The sequence below is a fragment of the Mustela lutreola genome, chromosome 8 (genome assembly GCF_030435805.1).
Source record: "Mustela lutreola isolate mMusLut2 chromosome 8, mMusLut2.pri, whole genome shotgun sequence".
NCBI lineage: Eukaryota > Metazoa > Chordata > Mammalia > Carnivora > Mustelidae > Mustela > Mustela lutreola.
The window spans coordinates 5543471-5561359 of record NC_081297.1 but is presented as its reverse complement, the minus strand read 5'-3'; the positions used below and the strand labels follow the sequence as shown (position 1 = coordinate 5561359).

The window sequence follows — 17889 nt, the reverse complement described above, 5'->3', positions numbered from 1 at the left end:
CTTATAGAATACGTGTAAGGCCACTCGACACCCAAGAGACGGCAAGGTTTTTCCTCTGGCCTTGAGCAAAGCAGGACATTGGGAGGGATTGCCTCTCAGAATTATAACCACAAGATGGCCCTAGACCAAAAGGTAACCTAAGATCACTTCACTTGGATAGTCTGAAAAATAAAACTTCAGTGCATCAATTTAAACAGATAATGCCCCCTAGATGACTTGCAAAAGTAAATGCAAATAGTCTCTGGAGAAATATGTTCATTCCAAACCTCAAAGACTCCCTTCAAATAAGTTCTCAAAGAAAACCAGAAGCACACAGTCAAAAACAAGTACATAAGGGGGAAAAAGCCAGCGTTGGTATGAATCAGAAAAAATAACTGACAAAGTAAACAGACCTGCAAAGATGTTTGTTTCATGGAATAATCAGTTAGATTAGGAAACATCTACAGTTACTATGTCTAAACAAATAGAAGACAAGATGGAAGATATCTTGGGGAAATAGTCAATCACCCAAAAAACAAAAACAAAAAACAAAACTGGATGTAGCAAATTAAAAAAAAAAAACTTCCAAAAAGTGAAAAAATATAGTCATTACAATTGGCAACTTAGTGCATGACTTTAAAAAAAAGATTAGGTAAAGTCCCAAAAAGATAATGGATAAAGGGGAAGATAGCTGGAGAAATTAAGCAGGATATAACACAGAGGTATAAAGAGATTGCAAATAGGAGATGTTCAGAAACGTATAAAGTATATAAAAATGTCTAATAAAAAGGAAAGAGAAGGGGCGCCTGGGTGGCTCAGTGGGTTGAGCCTCTGCCTTCGGCTCAGGTCATGATCTCAGGATCCTGGGATCAAGTCCCGCATCGAGCTCTCTGCTCAGCAGGAAGCCTGCTTCCTCCTCTCTCTTTGCCTGCCTCTCTGCCTACTTGTGATCTCTCTCTGTGTCAAATAAATAAATAAAATCTTTAAAAAAAAAAAAAGGAAAGAAAATGGGAGGAAAGCAATACTCAAAGAAGATCATGGCTGAGAACTCTAAAACTCAGAAAGACATGAATCTACAGATCATTAGAACCAACAAATCCAAAGCCAGACAGGTAAAGAAATCCACATAAAGACAATTACGGTAAAACTAAAGAAGCCAAAGACAAAGATAAATTCTAATGCATCCAGAGAGACCTTAAAGAGAGCAACTCTTCTACTGACAACTTCTTGTAGGCAGGAGTGGGGGCCAGAAGCCAGTGGACTCAGGGAGAAATGCTGGCACAGAATTCCATACCCAATGAGATACCTTTCAGGAAGATGGGTGAATTAAAGGCATTTGATACAAAAGGAAAAAAAGGTAATCGAAAGACCTCACTCAAGGAATTCTGAAGGATTTACTTCAAACAGAAGGAAAAAAAAAAGTAGCAGAAGGAATGAAAAGCAAAGAAAGTGGTAAAATAAACATTGATTTTTATGAAATAACAATAAGGCCGTGTTGGCTTAAATACATGTCATTGGCACAAAAGAAAGGATGCCAACAGATAACTTAGAACACGGGGACAAACAGATATAAGATAAAAGCACAAAATAAGATATCTAAACCCAGCTTTATTAGTTATTACATTAGATGTAATGGACTAAATTCTTCAATTAAAAGGTAAATAAGAAAATATTTTCCCATAATTTTTGTAATGTAAGCTTACAAAGGACACATCAAAAATGTGAGAATTCTGAAAGGTTTTTAAATTCTTAAGAATGCAAAATGCTAGAAAATACATCATTCAGACACTAACCAAGAAAATAATATTGAAGTAGTAATATTACTATTCAGTAATAAAGAATTTAAGACAAAATCATTCATAGATATAGTCATTTTAAAGTGATAGAATATTTTGTTCCTTAGAAAATCTCACAATTCGGGGCGCCTGGGTGGCTCAGTGGTTTGGGCTGCTGCCTTCGGCTCGGGTCATGATCTCAGGGTCCTGGGATCGAGCCCCGCATCGGGCTCTATGCTCCGCAGGAAGCCTGCTTCCCTCTCTCTCTCTCTCTCTGCCTGCCTCTCTGCCTACTTGTGATCTCTGTCTGTCAAATAAATAAATAAAATCTTTAAAAATTAAAAAAAAAAGAAAATCTCACAATTTAAAATTTACATGTTCTTATTAACATGGCCTCAGAATATATAAAACAAAAATTGTCAGAGAGAAACAATAAACAAATCAACAATCATAATGGGAAAATTTAACACATCTCTGAAAGGAATCAATACTCAAAGTTTAGACTACATAGTAAATCAGTTTGAAATGTGTATCTAAAGCATTGCATCCAACAAATTACAGAATACATTCTTTTGAAGCATTCACAGAACAATTTCAAAAATTGACCATATAGCAGAACATGAAGGTTGTCTTGACAAATATATAAAGAGAGAAATCATTTAGAGTATGTTCTCTGATCTTAATTCAAATAACCAAAAATAACAGTATAAGTGTATGTTATCTATAATAATATCACAATTTAAAATAGAGCAAATAATAAAATTAGGAATAACCAAAACATAGAAATCCCCATACATTTGGAAGTGGTGGTGACAGTCAAGGCACATGAGTAGGAGGTGAGAGGTAAAAAGACACTTTCTTGGTTCTCTGTCCCAGGAATTGTTTGAATCTTATTTAAAGGGAAGATATTCATGTAGTCCTTATGTGCTAGAAAAAGCTATTTGCTATTGCAGCGAATTTGATTCCTACTCTTTCCCCATCCATGCTTAATACATTCTTAATCCAGGAGGAGGATCTTTGAAAGAAGACCGTTGTTATTTTTAACCAGAACAGGTTTAAGTTGGAAGTAGATTTGGGTACGCTCTAATGACATCACCTGTAGTTGTACAAGAGTTATCTCAGGCTGTTCGGGTCCCGCATCGCTGCTTTGGGGCAGAGAACGGGAAATTCAGGAAGGGGCTGTACTGCTTTAAGTGAAGCAGGTGTCTTCACCTCCTCAGCTGGAGTCATTTCCTGCCCGGTGATAAAGTCCACCTGGGCCTGCAGCTTGGTCATTACCGAGGGCCAGCAGGGGCACCTCCAGATCAGCATGGTAAGTGGCTGGGGTTCTTGGACGTGGTTATCAGTGTTGCTGTGGTTTTGTAGCAAATTTTACTAACCGTATTTGGCCCTCTTCCCTGCCCAACCATCCTTAATATATTCTTAGTACAAGAGAAATAATTTTTAAGGAGACATTTGTTTCTTTTGGTAACTGTGTGTGAGGCAGACTTGGAGAAGCTCTGGTCTGTTCACCTGTGGTTTTGCTGCTTTTAGGAAAAGCTTAGTGAATTTGCAGTTTGTTCCCTGCTTTTAACCGAAGTAGTGAAACAGGAACCCTTCCTTCCTTTGGTTCTACACTTGTTTTGGACCTGCTGTGCCGATTTTTCTGTAGAAACCAATTGCTCCACTTTTAGCTATGCGTTTAGAGTTTCTGGGGACTTCAGACCCAAGTCATCATGGCTAGACTCATAAATGTACGACAGGGTAAAGTGCATGGCCATCTCCTTGTCCTCTCTTGGGTTTCGTTCTTGGGGGACAACAATGAACATAGTTACTTACAGTAATTCCTGTTTGGGGATCATCTCTGAAGACCCACTCTCCCTTTAATGTCTTATGTGCTAGTCCCTGTAGGTTTTTGGTGTCTTAGAATTTTAAATTCATACTGCTTTCTCATCTGATAGTCTCACTCCCTTTGACTCTTTCTCTCCAACATTTTAAGGATATTGAAGTTATTTTGCTCTTAAAAATCATGCCTTCCTACATGAGGGATCCCTGCAGTCATGGAAACGTTCTGTTGCTTGACCAAATTTCGGTATTCTGGGGATGATATTTTTCAGGATCACCTGGCAAGATACTAACGGGGTGGAAAATGGGTATGGGTTACATGAGATCTTCATTCTTTCTTAAAACGTGTATGAATCTACTACTTACCTTTATCTCAAAATAAAAAGTTAATTAGAAAACTGTGCCTTCCTAGTAATTTAGATAAACATTGTAGCAGCTGATAATATCAATATTGAATTGGCAGTTTACAATCATTTTATAGTGTGGCTAATGTCTTATTATTTATTTATTTTTTAAAAGGATCTTATTTATTTATTTAACAGAGAGAGAGAGCTCAAGTAGGCAGAAAGGCAGGCAGGCAGGGGGGAAGCAGGCTCCTGATGCGGGGCTTGATCCCAGGACCCTGAGATCATGACCTGAGCCTAGGGCAGAGGCTTTACCCACGGAGCAACCCAGGCTCCCCTAGTGTGGCTAATGTTTTAACAGATAGTTTGGAAAGGAGGGACTGGCTAAGAGAAGAAGGTGAAAATAGCCTTCTGTGCCCTCTTATGACACAGTTAAGTCATAAACTCAGCTGCTTCTCAAACTGGGAAGGGCGTGACTGGTCCTTCTTGAGCCAAGTGCTCCTGTCAAGTTTGAAAAGGACCATACCAGGCCTATGTCTGAACCCCTTGGGTAACAGACTATGTAAAGAGCAGCAACTGCTCTTCCACGTTGGTGATTATTTTTTCTCTGGGTACTTGGAGCAGATGCGTGTGCACCCGCCATAGCCTGGGCGGTAAGCTGGGGTGCTGTGAGAGAAATCGGCATGTAAGTGGCTCAAAAGATGGGGAAACCATGAAATGAACCCCCCCCCCCCCCGTTCAGCATTTTTACCTAAATCTAGGGAGTTTTGATCTGATGACAGTAGCTGTACTGTACTGAGATCGTTTGCAGTTCAGCAGGTGTGGGAGGAAGGAAGCTGTGCTTTGCAGACAAGCACGTTAGAAGCTCGTTTATGACGGAGCTGTTTGATTTTTTCTGTGCTGGACGGAGGTTGGGATCCTGGGTGAGGTGCTTCCTGAATTGAGTTCACAGACTTTGTCGTGAGAGACTCGTAGTTGCATGGAAAAGGCACGGGTGGGGGGAGTTCTACTCAAGTAGTGAACTTGAATTCCTCATAAAGCAGAGACGGCTGTTAGTCCTTGTGAATCGAGGAGACAGAGTACAAGGGCGTGATGTGGTGGAGCAGGAACAGAGTCCAGGTCGGATGGCAGGGCTGTGACTCCCTCCCTCCCTGGACGAGTGGTCTTTTCGTGGTTGATCTCAGACCTTGTCCAGCGGAAGAGCAGCCTGGACAAGGGCAGGGCTGCTGATGGGCTCACCAGGCTAACAGCTGGAAGGGGAGCCCATGCCCCCCTGCACAGACCTGTCCCATGCCCGCTGGCCGTCAAAACCCCACAGCATTCAAATGTGTCAATGCTGCCCTCATGGTTTTTCTGGGTCTTTTCTTTCCTTCTCTTAGAGGAGTCTGTTTAAATGACCAAAACAGGTGTTGGCCTTTAAAAAGAAGGACATGAATGGTGACTGAAATGTGGGCTGGGGGAGTGGAGGCTGATGAGGGTGAGGGACAACACTGGAGTTCGGACAAGGGAACATAATCACTGCCCAGATATAAAGATAGTTAATATTTGATGCATTTTAAGGTTCTTTTTCTCTGCTTATTTTTTAGTGTATTTGATGTCATACTTTATATAGACTTATACAACTTCTATGCCTCTTACCTCAGTTTTATCATAAGCTTTTCCCATGTCATAAAATTTGGGGGGTAAACTTTTAAGGGTTGCATAACTTTTCTTCAAATGCCCAACAATAAATGAATGTAGATTGATTCTTGATTCTCACTCTTATAAATAATACTGTGAATTCCCTTGTGCCTAAATCCTTGCATTTTTCAATGTTTAAAAATAATTCATTTATTATTAATTTTAATAATTCATTTGTGTATGTCATCTGCCTATTTCTCTACCGGCTATCTCAAGTGTTTGTTTGGGTTTTTAAAGATTTTATTTTTAAATAATTTCTTCATCCAACATGAAGTTGAACTTACAACCCTGAAATAAACAGTCACTCTACCGACTGAGCCAGCCAGATTTTCTGCAAGTTTTTTTTAATTGATGTATGTAAAATTGCCCTATTGATAGCCCTTAATATGAAGAACTACATATCAATCATTTTTTATGAACGATTATTCTTGTTTGCTTATTGCAGTATTGAGTTTTTACATTTTGGGGTTGTGAAATCTATTACATGTTTCCTTGGTAAATTTTGCTGAGAACATCCTTTCTTCTTTAGAACACATATGCATAGTAAATATAAAACCTCAAGATGTGAAAAAGTAACATCTTTAAGTGTAATGGGTTTTAATATAGGTCAAGGTTATACATTGATTTTTGGTTTTCTTCCTTTCCAGTAACTAGCTAAGATTTTTCTGGGTGAGGCAGCTTGATTTTATACATGTATAATATATTATGGATATATATTCTTAACTCACATGCTTAGCCTGTTATTCAGTAAGTCCTTAAATTATGATGCTGAAAGAAATCTTTCAGCAAAATGGGAGTCCTTGGTTCATTTGTTCTTAAAGCGTACCTGTGCCCTGGGTTTTGGTTTCCATGAGACACTTAATTAGCCTTATCATACATTTCCCTCATTGGCTTCTGCAAGCTTGGTTTCTATCGACTGTGAGCAGCATTACTGAGGGACCAAGCTCATGTGATCTTCAGGGGCTGTTGGTTCTAACCTCCTACGGCTTATTTCAGAGGGAGTGCCTTTCCATCCACATTGGCCAAGCTGGCGTCCAGATTGGGGATGCTTGCTGGGAACTCTATTGCCTGGAACATGGAATCCAGCCAGACGGCGTTGTTCTCAGTAGTAGACACGATCAGCTGAAAAGTGGGAACATGGAGCACATGGATGCGTCTTTCAATACCTTCTTTTGTGAGACGAGAGCTGGGAAGCACATGCCCAGAGCACTCCTCATGGATCTGGATCCCGCTGTTATAGGTAATGTAAGGCTTGCATTCAACTGTACATAACCAGGTCCGCACTCCAAGCAAACAAATCCAGTGCTAGAGATGGGCTCACCAGATTGTGTGAATCTGTCTGAATAGGATCATGGGGATATTTTTCAGACCTAGAAGTTCATTCGTGACCACTTATGGCGATCGGCATGAAACATATCCAAAGGGAGTACTCGCTTAGCCTTCTTTCTCTGTGTGATGAAACAAATTCAAACCTTTTTAGTTTCTCCACACGTCTGTGGTCGCAGAAGATTAAGTCTTTTTTTGGATTTGAAAGCCAGTTGCTAGAAGATTCCAGCAAAGAATCTGAAATTTGGCATTACCTGACCATGACTCTGAAGAGGCAAGGAACCAGACAAATCTAACTTTGAGAAATCAGCACAATTTTATGATTATTAATAGCAGACTTTGTAGTATCTTGTCCAGAAACATGGCTCAGCAGCTCGGTTCCAAGAGGAAGCCTCACCTGAGCACAAGGCAGAAGCCCGTGGCATTTTTTGTAATCTAGCCTCGGTAGTCCCAGTGTGTCACTGTTGCTGTTTGATGGCTTGAAACCATTACAGAGATCCCCCCAGGGGAGGAATAGCGGACCTCACCTCTTGATGTGGAAAGAGCGAGGTTCTAGAAGCACACAAGAAATGGAAAACATTCTTGTGGCCATCTTCAGAGAATGCAATCTGTACACAGTGGATTGGATTTCATTTCCTTATTGGAACCAGGTCAGCTCAGGTAACTGATCAGGTAGATCAACGACCAAGGAAAGGAAAAGATGGAGTGTTAGTACAAGAGGAGGGTCAGAACCGCCTCAGCCAGGATTCCTATGTGCCGCTTCCATGTTTGCTGGGTGAGAAAGGATGAAAATAAGGAAATATTGGTGGCTTCAGGAACTGGGGAGATTCGCATGGAGGCTAGGAGAGGCAGTTATGTTGTCTTCCGACTTGAGCTCTAAGTGCCTGAAGAGAATATCTGAATTTTTGTTTCAGACAAATGGGGCTTTGCAGCTGTGAGCATTAGCTAGAGTCTCGTATCCTAGAAACCTGGGCAGAGTAGAATATGTCCCCAGAGGACTTTGGTGAATGTAGCTAAAGCAGTAGTGTGAGAGACCACATCTCGGTGTCCGGAATGTTGTGGCAGGCGTTTTAACTTGCGCCTATCTGAAGATGCTAGGCAAAGAGGCAGCTTAGGATCTGGAATCAGAAGCTAATAAGCATGTCAGGGCAGAGATACATGGCAGGAAGAGACCAGAAGAAATTCCCCAGTCCTCTAGAAAACAGCATAGAGAGAGGGCAGTTTTGAGGATCTGGAACTGGCCCAAACAGAGAGGCATAAGCTCCAGGCTTTAGGAGAAGGCACTGTTTTTATCTTGTTCTATTCAACAAATAAGAGAGCCTCATGCGTGCAAGGCACTATTCTTGACATTGGAGGTGTATATACTCTGAGTCTTCATGGACCCTCCATTCTAGTGGGATGCCTGATGGTCATCAGTGGAATGGAGAAGAATAAAAGCAGGGCCACAGGGATAGGGAACGTTGTGTGAGTGGGGGGAGGTGCTTTTTTCCTAAGGGATGCCAAGGAAGGCCTTGTAGAGAGGGTGACATGTAGGGATCTGAAGGAAGTGAGGACATCTTCCTCTCCGGAAGAGCCTAGAAAGGACTTTATGGACGAAGTGATACTCCATCTGAGTCTTGAAGGCTGGGTAAGAGTTTGTTTAACAGTTCACAGGTGAGAGAGGATGGAAAACATATTGTTTCAGCTTGAAAAGGGAGAAGATGTTGATACAGCAGACTCACAGAAGACGTCAACTGGAGTGGAGGCCGGCTATGGGATTTCTTTGAATAATTTGTGTGGTGTGAAACTCATCACAAATAGGGGGCCAGTGAAGATTTAAGAGCAAGGAAAAGACAGATTGAGAACTATACTTCAGTAATGTTAATCACAGAGATTTATTCATTAATGTATACAACATTTCTATGTGCCAGGTACTAATCTAGAAAGAGAGTAAACTGGAGAAAGTTACAAGGTTTTTGTGATGTGTGGAGGGAGAATGGAGAAGAGAACCCAGATTTGAGAGACCTCCATCTAAAACAAGAGCAACAGATTATGTGTCAGTGAATGTTCTAGAGAGAATTCAGAGATGGCAGTCAGATTTCACTGTTTGAATAATGAGATTGATAAATGAGGTAGGAATTGCAGAGGGGGTTCTAGGTGTGTGGGAGTAGGTAAGTTCCATTTGCATGTGAAGAGGCTGGTCCTGGTAAAAGATGGGGGAACCAGAGGGGTTCAGTGAGAAGTTATCCTATAGAGAAGAAACTCAAAAGCTGTGGTAGTAGCTGGTCTTGTTCAAAGCCAGCCCAAATGGTTCTAGAATGAAGGAAAGGTGAGTTTTTATTGTGTCTGTAGAGTAGAATTCTACTGAAGATATTTGTAGGCAGAACAAGGAGAGAGGGAGGGGCAGGAGGGTTCGGGGTGGGTGAGTGAGGGGACCCGAAGCATGGAGAGAGTGGGTCATGCCTCTCCTTCTCTGAGGTAGAGACTGAGGATTTTGTGTCAAGGAGGAAGGTGCTCATTGAGGAGTTCTGTGATCGGAATAATGGGGTGATGCTGTGTGAGAACTCAGAGAAAGGTCAGGAGGTTTAATCCACGTTTGCAGAAGAGGACCGAAGGTCAAGGGAAGTGTGAAGGGTGCGCAGGGTGTGGGTCTGAGGGGCGGGCAGCACAGCTGGGGTGGGCGGTGCCGGTGGTATGTGGACAGGTGAGCAGGGATGTGGGCCTGGCGGCAAGCGTCTGCTTCTAATCCCAGGGCCAGGCTGTGCGAGCAGACCGAGCAGACCGGTGAAGCCAGCCCGAAGGGAGGAGGGGTGGAAAGGGGAGGCTGAGGTGAGAAAGAATTTAGTATCTTTCAGTGAATCCAATGAACATTCATTCCAGCTAGGTAGAGACGAGCACCGAGAGGAACGAATGTCCATCTCTTCCCTCCTACTGTCCTAGTGAGTTCAGACCATTTTAACAAAATATTGCAGACTGGGGGCTTAAACTATGGGAATTTATTTCTCATTGTCTGGAGGCGGGAGTCCACGACCAGCGTGGCAGCCTGGCTGGTGTCGGATGAGCGCGCTCTTCCCGATGTGCAGACAGCTGCCCTCTCACTGTGTCCTCACATCAGGCCCCTTGCAAGGGCACTAACCCCATTCACCAGGGCCCCACCCTGGCCCCGCCCCCGCCCAAAGGCCCCTCCTCCTAACACCCTCAGGGGAGGCTTCAGTGTGTGACTCCTGGGGAGACACGAACATTCAGTCTGCAGAAGCCACTGTTATTAGCAAAAAACCACACGGGTGTTTTCCTATAATCCTTCCAGCAATTCTGTCAGGAAACCTTGTTGCCATCTTCCGTTAACAGATGAAGAAGCTGAGTCTTGGGCAGGTCATGGAACTGGCCTTAGGTTGTTGAACTGTTGAGGGGAGAACTGGGTTGACCCTAGGTCTGCCAACTAATAAAAAGCCATTCTCTTCCAACAAAAGAGCAGCATAAGCTAGTGGAGAAGAAAATGTAAGTGGTCGTAGCAACACCAACACACGTGTTCATCTGAGGCATATGAAATTGTCCATGGTTGGTTATTTCTTACCTAAAAATTGCCAGCGTCCTTCAATGCAACCTAATAGCAATAGAAATGCCCATGAGATGCAGTGGTATCCCCAGGAAGGAGTGAGCAGCTGGGGAGCCATCAGACATCTTCAGCTGAGGGAGCAGCAAAGGCAGCTTCCCAGAGGCGTGGAGGAGCGTGCACCTTGAACAGGAACAGGGTGTGGGTAGGAGAGTGATGGGGACAGGAATCTGGCAAGACTGTTGAGCTGGGTCTTGGGGGAGCAGGGGAAGTAAGGAAGTTTGGTTGGAGAAAGGATTTCACAACTTTAAGGTTTTGGATGGGGGGGGGCAGTTGTGAGTGATTTCAAGAGGAATGGGGCTGATAGCATTGGAAGTAAGGAAGCACGGGATTGCCAAATAATCGTGTTTAAAAACCACTGAACGCCGTGAGGGTGCTGGTTCAGGATGCTGGGTCAGATGCTCATGTCATTCAGGAAAGTAGAAAAAGTGCCAGGAAGTGAGAGTGGACAGCTTGGGTAGCAGAGCTACTGGTAGCACTAAATGGTAGTGCTGTAATCACTGATCTCCAAGAATGGTTTTTACCGAAAGAATTTATGAGTGACCCTCGGGATCTCCACTGAACGTTGACATGAAGAAGCAGGCTTCCAAAATTCCAGAAATTCCCTTCTTTGCCTGAACTCAGCCTTATAGCTGTAAGTGAGAAGCAAATAGTCCACAGAATTATACGCCCACTTACATCTTGTTTATAAATTTATCTTTTAAAGCTCTTCACTTTGGTGGGTTTTTTGATTTGTCTTTTGGTTACTTTTTGGGTGTGTGTATGTTACTTAAGAGTCCTTTAAATCAGTTTTAGTAAATTTAAACATTTGGTGGTGTGCAAAATTGTGGTTAGAAATTCATGGTTAAAGGGGCCCCTGGGTGGCTCAGTCTGCCTTCGGCTCAGATCACGATCCCATGGTCCTGGGATCGAGCCCCGCCTCGGGCTCCCTGCTCAGTGCTTCTCCCTCTCCCAATCCCCCTGCTTGTGTTCCCTTGCTCGCTGTGTCTCTCTCTGTCAAGTAAATAAATAAAATCTTTAAAAAAAAATGAAAAAAAGAAAATCGTGGTTATGGGCAGGAGAGCAAGGTGAACTGAGAGAGCCATCTCGTTCTTAGAAATGGAGCGTGTTTCCTCTCAGGCAGTGAGCTTCTAGGGCTATCTGTAGGGATCTGGTGATGAGTCAATACAGCGTTAGCATATGTACGTGTCGTGAAGCCAGTTGTGTCGTTATTATTTATAATTGTTGTCATATGGGCCGTGCATTGTGCTCTATGACTCACATAATCCTCATAGGACCTCAAGGGGGTAGGTCTTAACATTATCCTTATATGTGAGGTGACGTCATTGGGATTTAAGGATGCTAAGGAACTGCTGGAAAGCCGAGTGAGGAAGGAAACCGTGAACTTGGCAAACAGATTCTCAGATACGTGCTCGTGAATGCTGCACCGCATGGCATCCTGCCGTAAGCTGGGCAACGTTCCCAGAGCCTGCTTGGCCCTCAAACACCGATGCGTAATTCTGTAGGAATTGGGCTATCTGGGTACTTCTCGGCCTGGGGAGCAGGACCTGGGCCTGAGGACGTGTGTTTGGTATTTTCTCAAGCTGAGCAGGTTTTTTTTTTTTTTTTTTAAAAAGCTTTTATTTATTAATTTGACAGAGAGAAATCACAAGTAGACGGAGAGGCAGCCAGAGAGACAGAGAGAGATAGGGAAGCAGGCTCCCTGCTGAGCAGAGAGCCCGATGCGGGTCTCGATCCCAGGACCCTGAGATCATGACCCGAGCTGAAGGCAGCGGCTTAACCCACTGAGCCACCCAGGCGCCCCTGAGCAGGTTTTTAAAAGGAGGAAAACCAGGCAGGAGTTGCCCTTGGCTGTGTTGAAGACTGCCAGCATGCTCACCCCAATTTCCCTGCTACTGGCGCTTTTATCAGCCGCATTTGAGTTGGGGAGGGCATCTGAGCTCATCACACCTTCTTTGTTAAAGCCTCTTTTAAAGTGGGCTAGTAATAATTTAGATCAGTTTGCTTTTTCCTGCTTATTTTGGCACTCATTCGGCGATTTGTAGATAGAAATACTGGCCTTAGAATGCCGGAGCATCACAGGGTGTGTGATGGGTTTGAAGAGTGTCTCCTAAAAATGTGTCCACCTACAACTTCAGAATATGCCTTTATTTGGAAATAAGGTCTTTGCCACTGATGTTCTAAGTTGAGGTCCTACAAGATTGGTGTTGACCATAACACCAAGGGTCTGTGTCCTTATGAGAGGAAGAGCGGACCCAGTCCCAGGGAGTGGGCATGCGTGATGGAGGTAGGCTCGAGTGTGTGGCCCCAAGCCGAGGACCCGCTTCTCCCTGAGACCTGCGGCAGGAACCAGCCCTGCCAACACCTTCACTTTGGACTTCTGGCCTCCTGAACTGCGAGAAAAAACATTTCTCTTGTTTTCAGCCACCAGGTGTGTTGTAATTTGTTACAGCAGCTGTGAGAAACTAATAAAGGGTCTACACTGGGAAAATGTACTTCCCATTTGTCTGGAAGTAATGATACTGTTCTAGACTGAGGAAGGCCAGCTCAGCAGTTGAAAACCCTTTCTTTACCGTGACACTGGGGAAATCAGCATTAGGTTGGCAGTTGAACTGGCAAAGGGTTAGCCGTCAAATGGAGGGAGCGTGCTCACCTCATGTCCCCTCTGCAGATGGGATTCGGGCCGGCCAGCGCCGCTCACTCTTCCACCCGGAGCAGCTCGTCAGCGGGAAGGAAGACGCCGCAAACAACTATGCCCGCGGTCGCTACTCTGTGGGGTCCGAGATCATCGATCTGGTGCTTGAGAGGATCCGAAAGCTGGCAAGTGGCCCCTTTCTGCCTAGCGGGGGCCCGTGCCTGAGTGCCTGGGATCCGCCTTCCACACAACACCCGGGTCACCGCCCCCGGCCTCTCCCGCAGACACTCAAGGCTGGGAGGCACCTTGGTGTAGGCTTGGACGACACTTCGTGATGGAGGATGCATGGAAGAAACCATTTCCATTTCGCTTACTGCAGCCTCGTCTTCTCTTTCTTTTTATTTTTTTATTTTTTATTTTTTTAAAGATTTTATTTATTTATCAGAGAGAGAGAGGGGGAGAGAGCAAGCACAGGCAGACAGAATGGCAGGCAGAGGCAGAGGGAGAAGCAGGCTCCCTGCTGAGCAAGGAGCCTGATGTGGGACTCGATCCCAGGACGCTGGGATCATGACCTGAGCCGAAGGCAGCTGCTCAACCAACTGAGCCACCCAGGCGTCCCTTCTCTTTCTTTTTAGATTTATGAGGAAAGACTTTGGTTTTTCCACTGCTTTATTGAGATACTGCGCAGTGATGGCCACAGTGCAGTTAACGTGTGTGTGTGTGTGTTGACAACGTTTAAAATCCACTCTCTTGGCAACTTTGAAGCCTACAGCACAGAATTGCTAACCAGAGCACGGTGCTGTCTGTTAGCTCCCAGAATGGACTCATCTGCTATCTGGATGTCTGTGTCCTTCAACGTCTCCCAGTTTCCCCCACCCACAGCCCCCACCAGATACTGTGCTACTTTCCGTTCTTATGAGTTGGACATTTTCCGATTCCACCTATATGAATGGGATGATACAGTATTTGTCCTGTTGTGTCTGACTTATCTCTCTTGGCCTAATGGCCTTAAGGTCCCTCCATGCTGTGACAGAGGGCAGGGTGGCCTTCTTTTTAATGACTAGCCTCCCTCTAGTCTTGCAACTGCCCACTCAACATGGCTCACCTTCTCACAGACCTCCAAAGCCTCCTGACACCTGTCCTTTTCCTGTAGTCTCGTTATTCGTGAAGTTAACAGGTGACACATCCCACCAGGAGATTAGTTACTCTAGTTCCTGACCTTGAATTCTTCTTTACGGACCTGCATCTGGAGAATCCTTTGTCTAGTACACATATTGGTGTCTGGCATTCTCTTCAATCACACAATGCCTTTTACACCTGCATAGTAGGCTGGATGTACAAGTGAGAGGTACTTCATCTCCTGGGGGAAGCGGGAGGCGTAGGTTGCTTCAGTATTTGGCCATTTTGTTTGTTACTGAGAAAGACTGTAGCTCACAAGCTGATACATTTGTGAAGGACAGCTAAAGACAGTTGAATATTTATGCTTCGTTTATAGTGAAATTCTAAAGTGCTTCCCCTACCCCACAGGTAACCACTCACGTGTGTTCCTGGGGCGTTAATAAAGGCACACTCGTCCTTTCTGAAAGTTTTGTCCGGGGGAAATTCTTGTCTCCCCACTGCCACTGTGGGGTTCATGTGGCCCAGGTCTCACCTCTCCTTTGCTTCCCCAGGCAGAGCAGTGCAGTGGACTTCAGGGATTTTTGATTTTCCGAAGCTTTGGAGGAGGCACTGGATCAGGATTTACATCTCTCCTAATGGAGCAGCTCTCGATAGAATACAGCAGGAAGATGAAATTGGAGTTCTCTGTCTATCCAGCCCCCCGGATTTCCACTGCTGTCGTGGAGCCTTACAACTCCGTCCTCACCACGCACACCACCCTGGAGCACTCAGACTGCACGTTCATGGTGGACAACGAGGCCATCTATGACATCTGCCACCGGAAACTCGGTGTCGAGCGTCCCTCTTACGCCAGCATTAATAGGCTGATAGGCCAGGCGGTATCTTGCATTACTGCCTCTCTCCGGTTTGAGGGGCCCTTGAATGTGGACCTCATTGAATTCCAGACCAACCTTGTCCCTTATCCAAGAATACATTTCCCCGTGACAACCTTGGCCCCCATCATCTCTGCTGACCATGCCTACCATGAGGAGCTCTCTGTGTCTGACATCACCGCTGCTTGCTTTGACTTCTCCCATCAGCTGGTCAAGTGCGACCCTCGGCTGGGGAAGTACATGGCTTGCTGCCTACTGTACAGAGGGGACGTGGTCCCCAAAGACGTGAATGCAGCCATTGCAGCCATGAAGTCCAGGAACTCTGTGCAGTTTGTGGATTGGTGTCCGACTGGTTTCAAGGTGGGCATCAACAACCGGCCACCCATGGTGATGCCAGGAGGGGACCTGGCCAAGATCCAGCGGGCTGTGTGTATGATGAGTAACACCACGGCTGTCGTGGAGGCCTGGGCCCGCCTGGACCACAAGTTCGACCTCATGTATGCCAAGAGGGCGTTTCTGCATTGGTACAGCAGGGAAGGCATGGAGGAAGGCGAGTTCTCAGAGGCCAGGGAAGACTTGGCCGCTCTGGAGAAGGATTATGAAGAAATGGAGCAAAGTTCCTGATGGAAATATGGCCGAGGAGAATGAGTGTTAAGTTGAAGTGTCTTGCTTTTTTTCAAGACGTTATGTACTCTTGGAGGGTAGGGTTCCCCCTGATTGGAAGAAACTGGAAACCCAATCAAACAAGACCCTAAGCTCAGCTCTCAGTCAAATGGGTCAGTATCTTGTCTGTTGGTTCAGCCTAGCTACCTGTGGACCCCCTAGGTTTGGGGTCCTTTGAGCCTCTGGATCATGTCCATGTTTCTTTCTTTTTTTTCTTAGAATGGAAAGCTAGCTTTATTCTTTGCTCCTTCAAAAAATGATGAAACCTTAAAGTCAGTGCTTTCCCATTCCCTTTCCTGTGGTGTAAAGGAGCACATGTTAATTATTAATGTTATTTCCCCCATGTCTATGTTTTGTACATTGATTAAATAATGAATATTTCAGTATCATTCTTTTCTTTCTTTCAGAGGTAGGCTTTAAAGTCTCAGTTTTTTTTTATATGCAAACAAAAAGCAAGAATATTTTTGGGTCTTTCAAAAATTTACATCTGTATTCCTGTGGGTCAGAAGGTGAGAAGGATCTCTCTCAGCTCCCTGTTCTTGAAGAGATGTTCTCAAAGTGTAGCCAGCAGAACCCTGCATTGGAACCAGTGGAGAGGTTTAGGAAAAAAAAAAAAGCAGATTCTTGGGGCACCTGGCCGACTCCGTGGGTAGAGTGTGTGATGCTTGATCTTGGGGTTGTAGAGATTACTTAAAAATAAAAAAATTAAATTAAAAAAATATGTAGATTCTTGAGGTACAGAAGCTCTGGGGATTGGAGGGGGCATGACCTAAGAATCTGAAGTTTAAAAAACACACTTGGGGGCACCTGGGTGGCTCAGTGGGTTAAACCGCTGCCTTCGGCTCAGGTCATGATCTCGGGGTTCTGGGATCGAGCCCCACATTGGGCTCTCTGCTCAGTGGGGAGCCTGCTTCCTCCTCTCTCTCTCTCTGCCTGCCTCTCTGCCTACTTGTGATCTCTCTCTGTCAAATAAATAAATAAAATCTTTAAAACACACACACACACACACTTGAAGGAATTCATTTTTGGAATTAAACTATCCTTTCAAACAAGTTATAACTTAAAGTGGAAGAAGTAGTTATAAATGCATTAAAGCCTTCAGCCACATTTTTATTATCCATGATGTTTATTTTAGTCTGACTAGTCACCAGCCTTCAGGTGAACTAGACCCTGCAAAGGTACTCGCTTGGCCTTACGTGTTGCTCTTGAGCTGATGGTAGATATTTTCCAGGTGCCTCATTCAGCTGTGGTGTTTCCCCTGCAGCCCTAGTCCTCCATCTGTACCCTCTTTGCCTAACATGGTCAGGGTGTTGGGTTCAGGTAGATAATCTGAGGGTAATTGCACGAAATCCTTGGCTGAAGGCATCAAGCTGAGGGTCATACTGGGAGCTTTGCCAGACTGTAGTGCGACACCTTCTTCTTACGTGGACCTGGCTGGCATGGGGACTCCACCTCTAATGGCCTCCTGGTCGATGCGCTTACGTACTGACATCACTGCCCTGGGATGTGGCTTCAAGAGTTCCATTCACATCACATAGCCTTGTGCAGCCTTCTCTTGCACCATGTCTGCTCCTGGTGGAGATGCTCTTGGTGCCTTTCTCTGGCTCTCACTTCCGTTGTCCACAACCACATTCGCTTCATGTGAGTGACCGAGAAGACACTAAGTGTTCCTTCTCTCTGGAGTTCTATACCGAAACTTCCGCCTCTCTGCTATCTTCTCAGATAGCCTTGCCTGCACTTAAATTTAGCTTCTTCCAAGAAAAGCTTACCACTATACCTCCAAAGAAATCTGCTCTTCCCTGAGTGCTTTGTCTTGTCTATTTCTGTCATCATCCCAGATTCTAAACAACGCTGTCATTTTTGACTGCCTTTCTTTCTACAGAGCCGGGGTCTTAGCAATTCTACTTCGGTGGTGATTCCAGGATCCGTTCCCTTCCTTGTCTTCCTGTGGAAGCCATCCTAGCTCAGGCCCGCACACTAGTGCCCAAAGGCTTTTCTGCCTCTCCCTTTGTCTTGCTGCCCCATCCAGCCCACCTGTGATGATATTCCACAGCACAGCTTGGGTTATTTTGCCCCCTTG

The 17889-nt window shown here is 44.8% G+C and overlaps 1 protein-coding gene across 1 annotated transcript; it reads left to right on the top strand.

Annotated features, from left to right (window-relative positions):
- Positions 1–2993: 2993 nt before the first annotated feature.
- On the top strand, positions 2994–16195 carry TUBAL3 (tubulin alpha like 3). Its single transcript, XM_059183712.1, is given in 5 exon segments — positions 2994–3066; positions 6599–6842; positions 13192–13344; positions 14830–15766; positions 15768–16195. Coding segments are annotated over 5 exon segments (1371 nt in total). The 5' UTR covers positions 2994–3063; the 3' UTR covers positions 15802–16195.
- The last annotated feature ends 1694 nt before the right edge of the window (positions 16196–17889 follow it).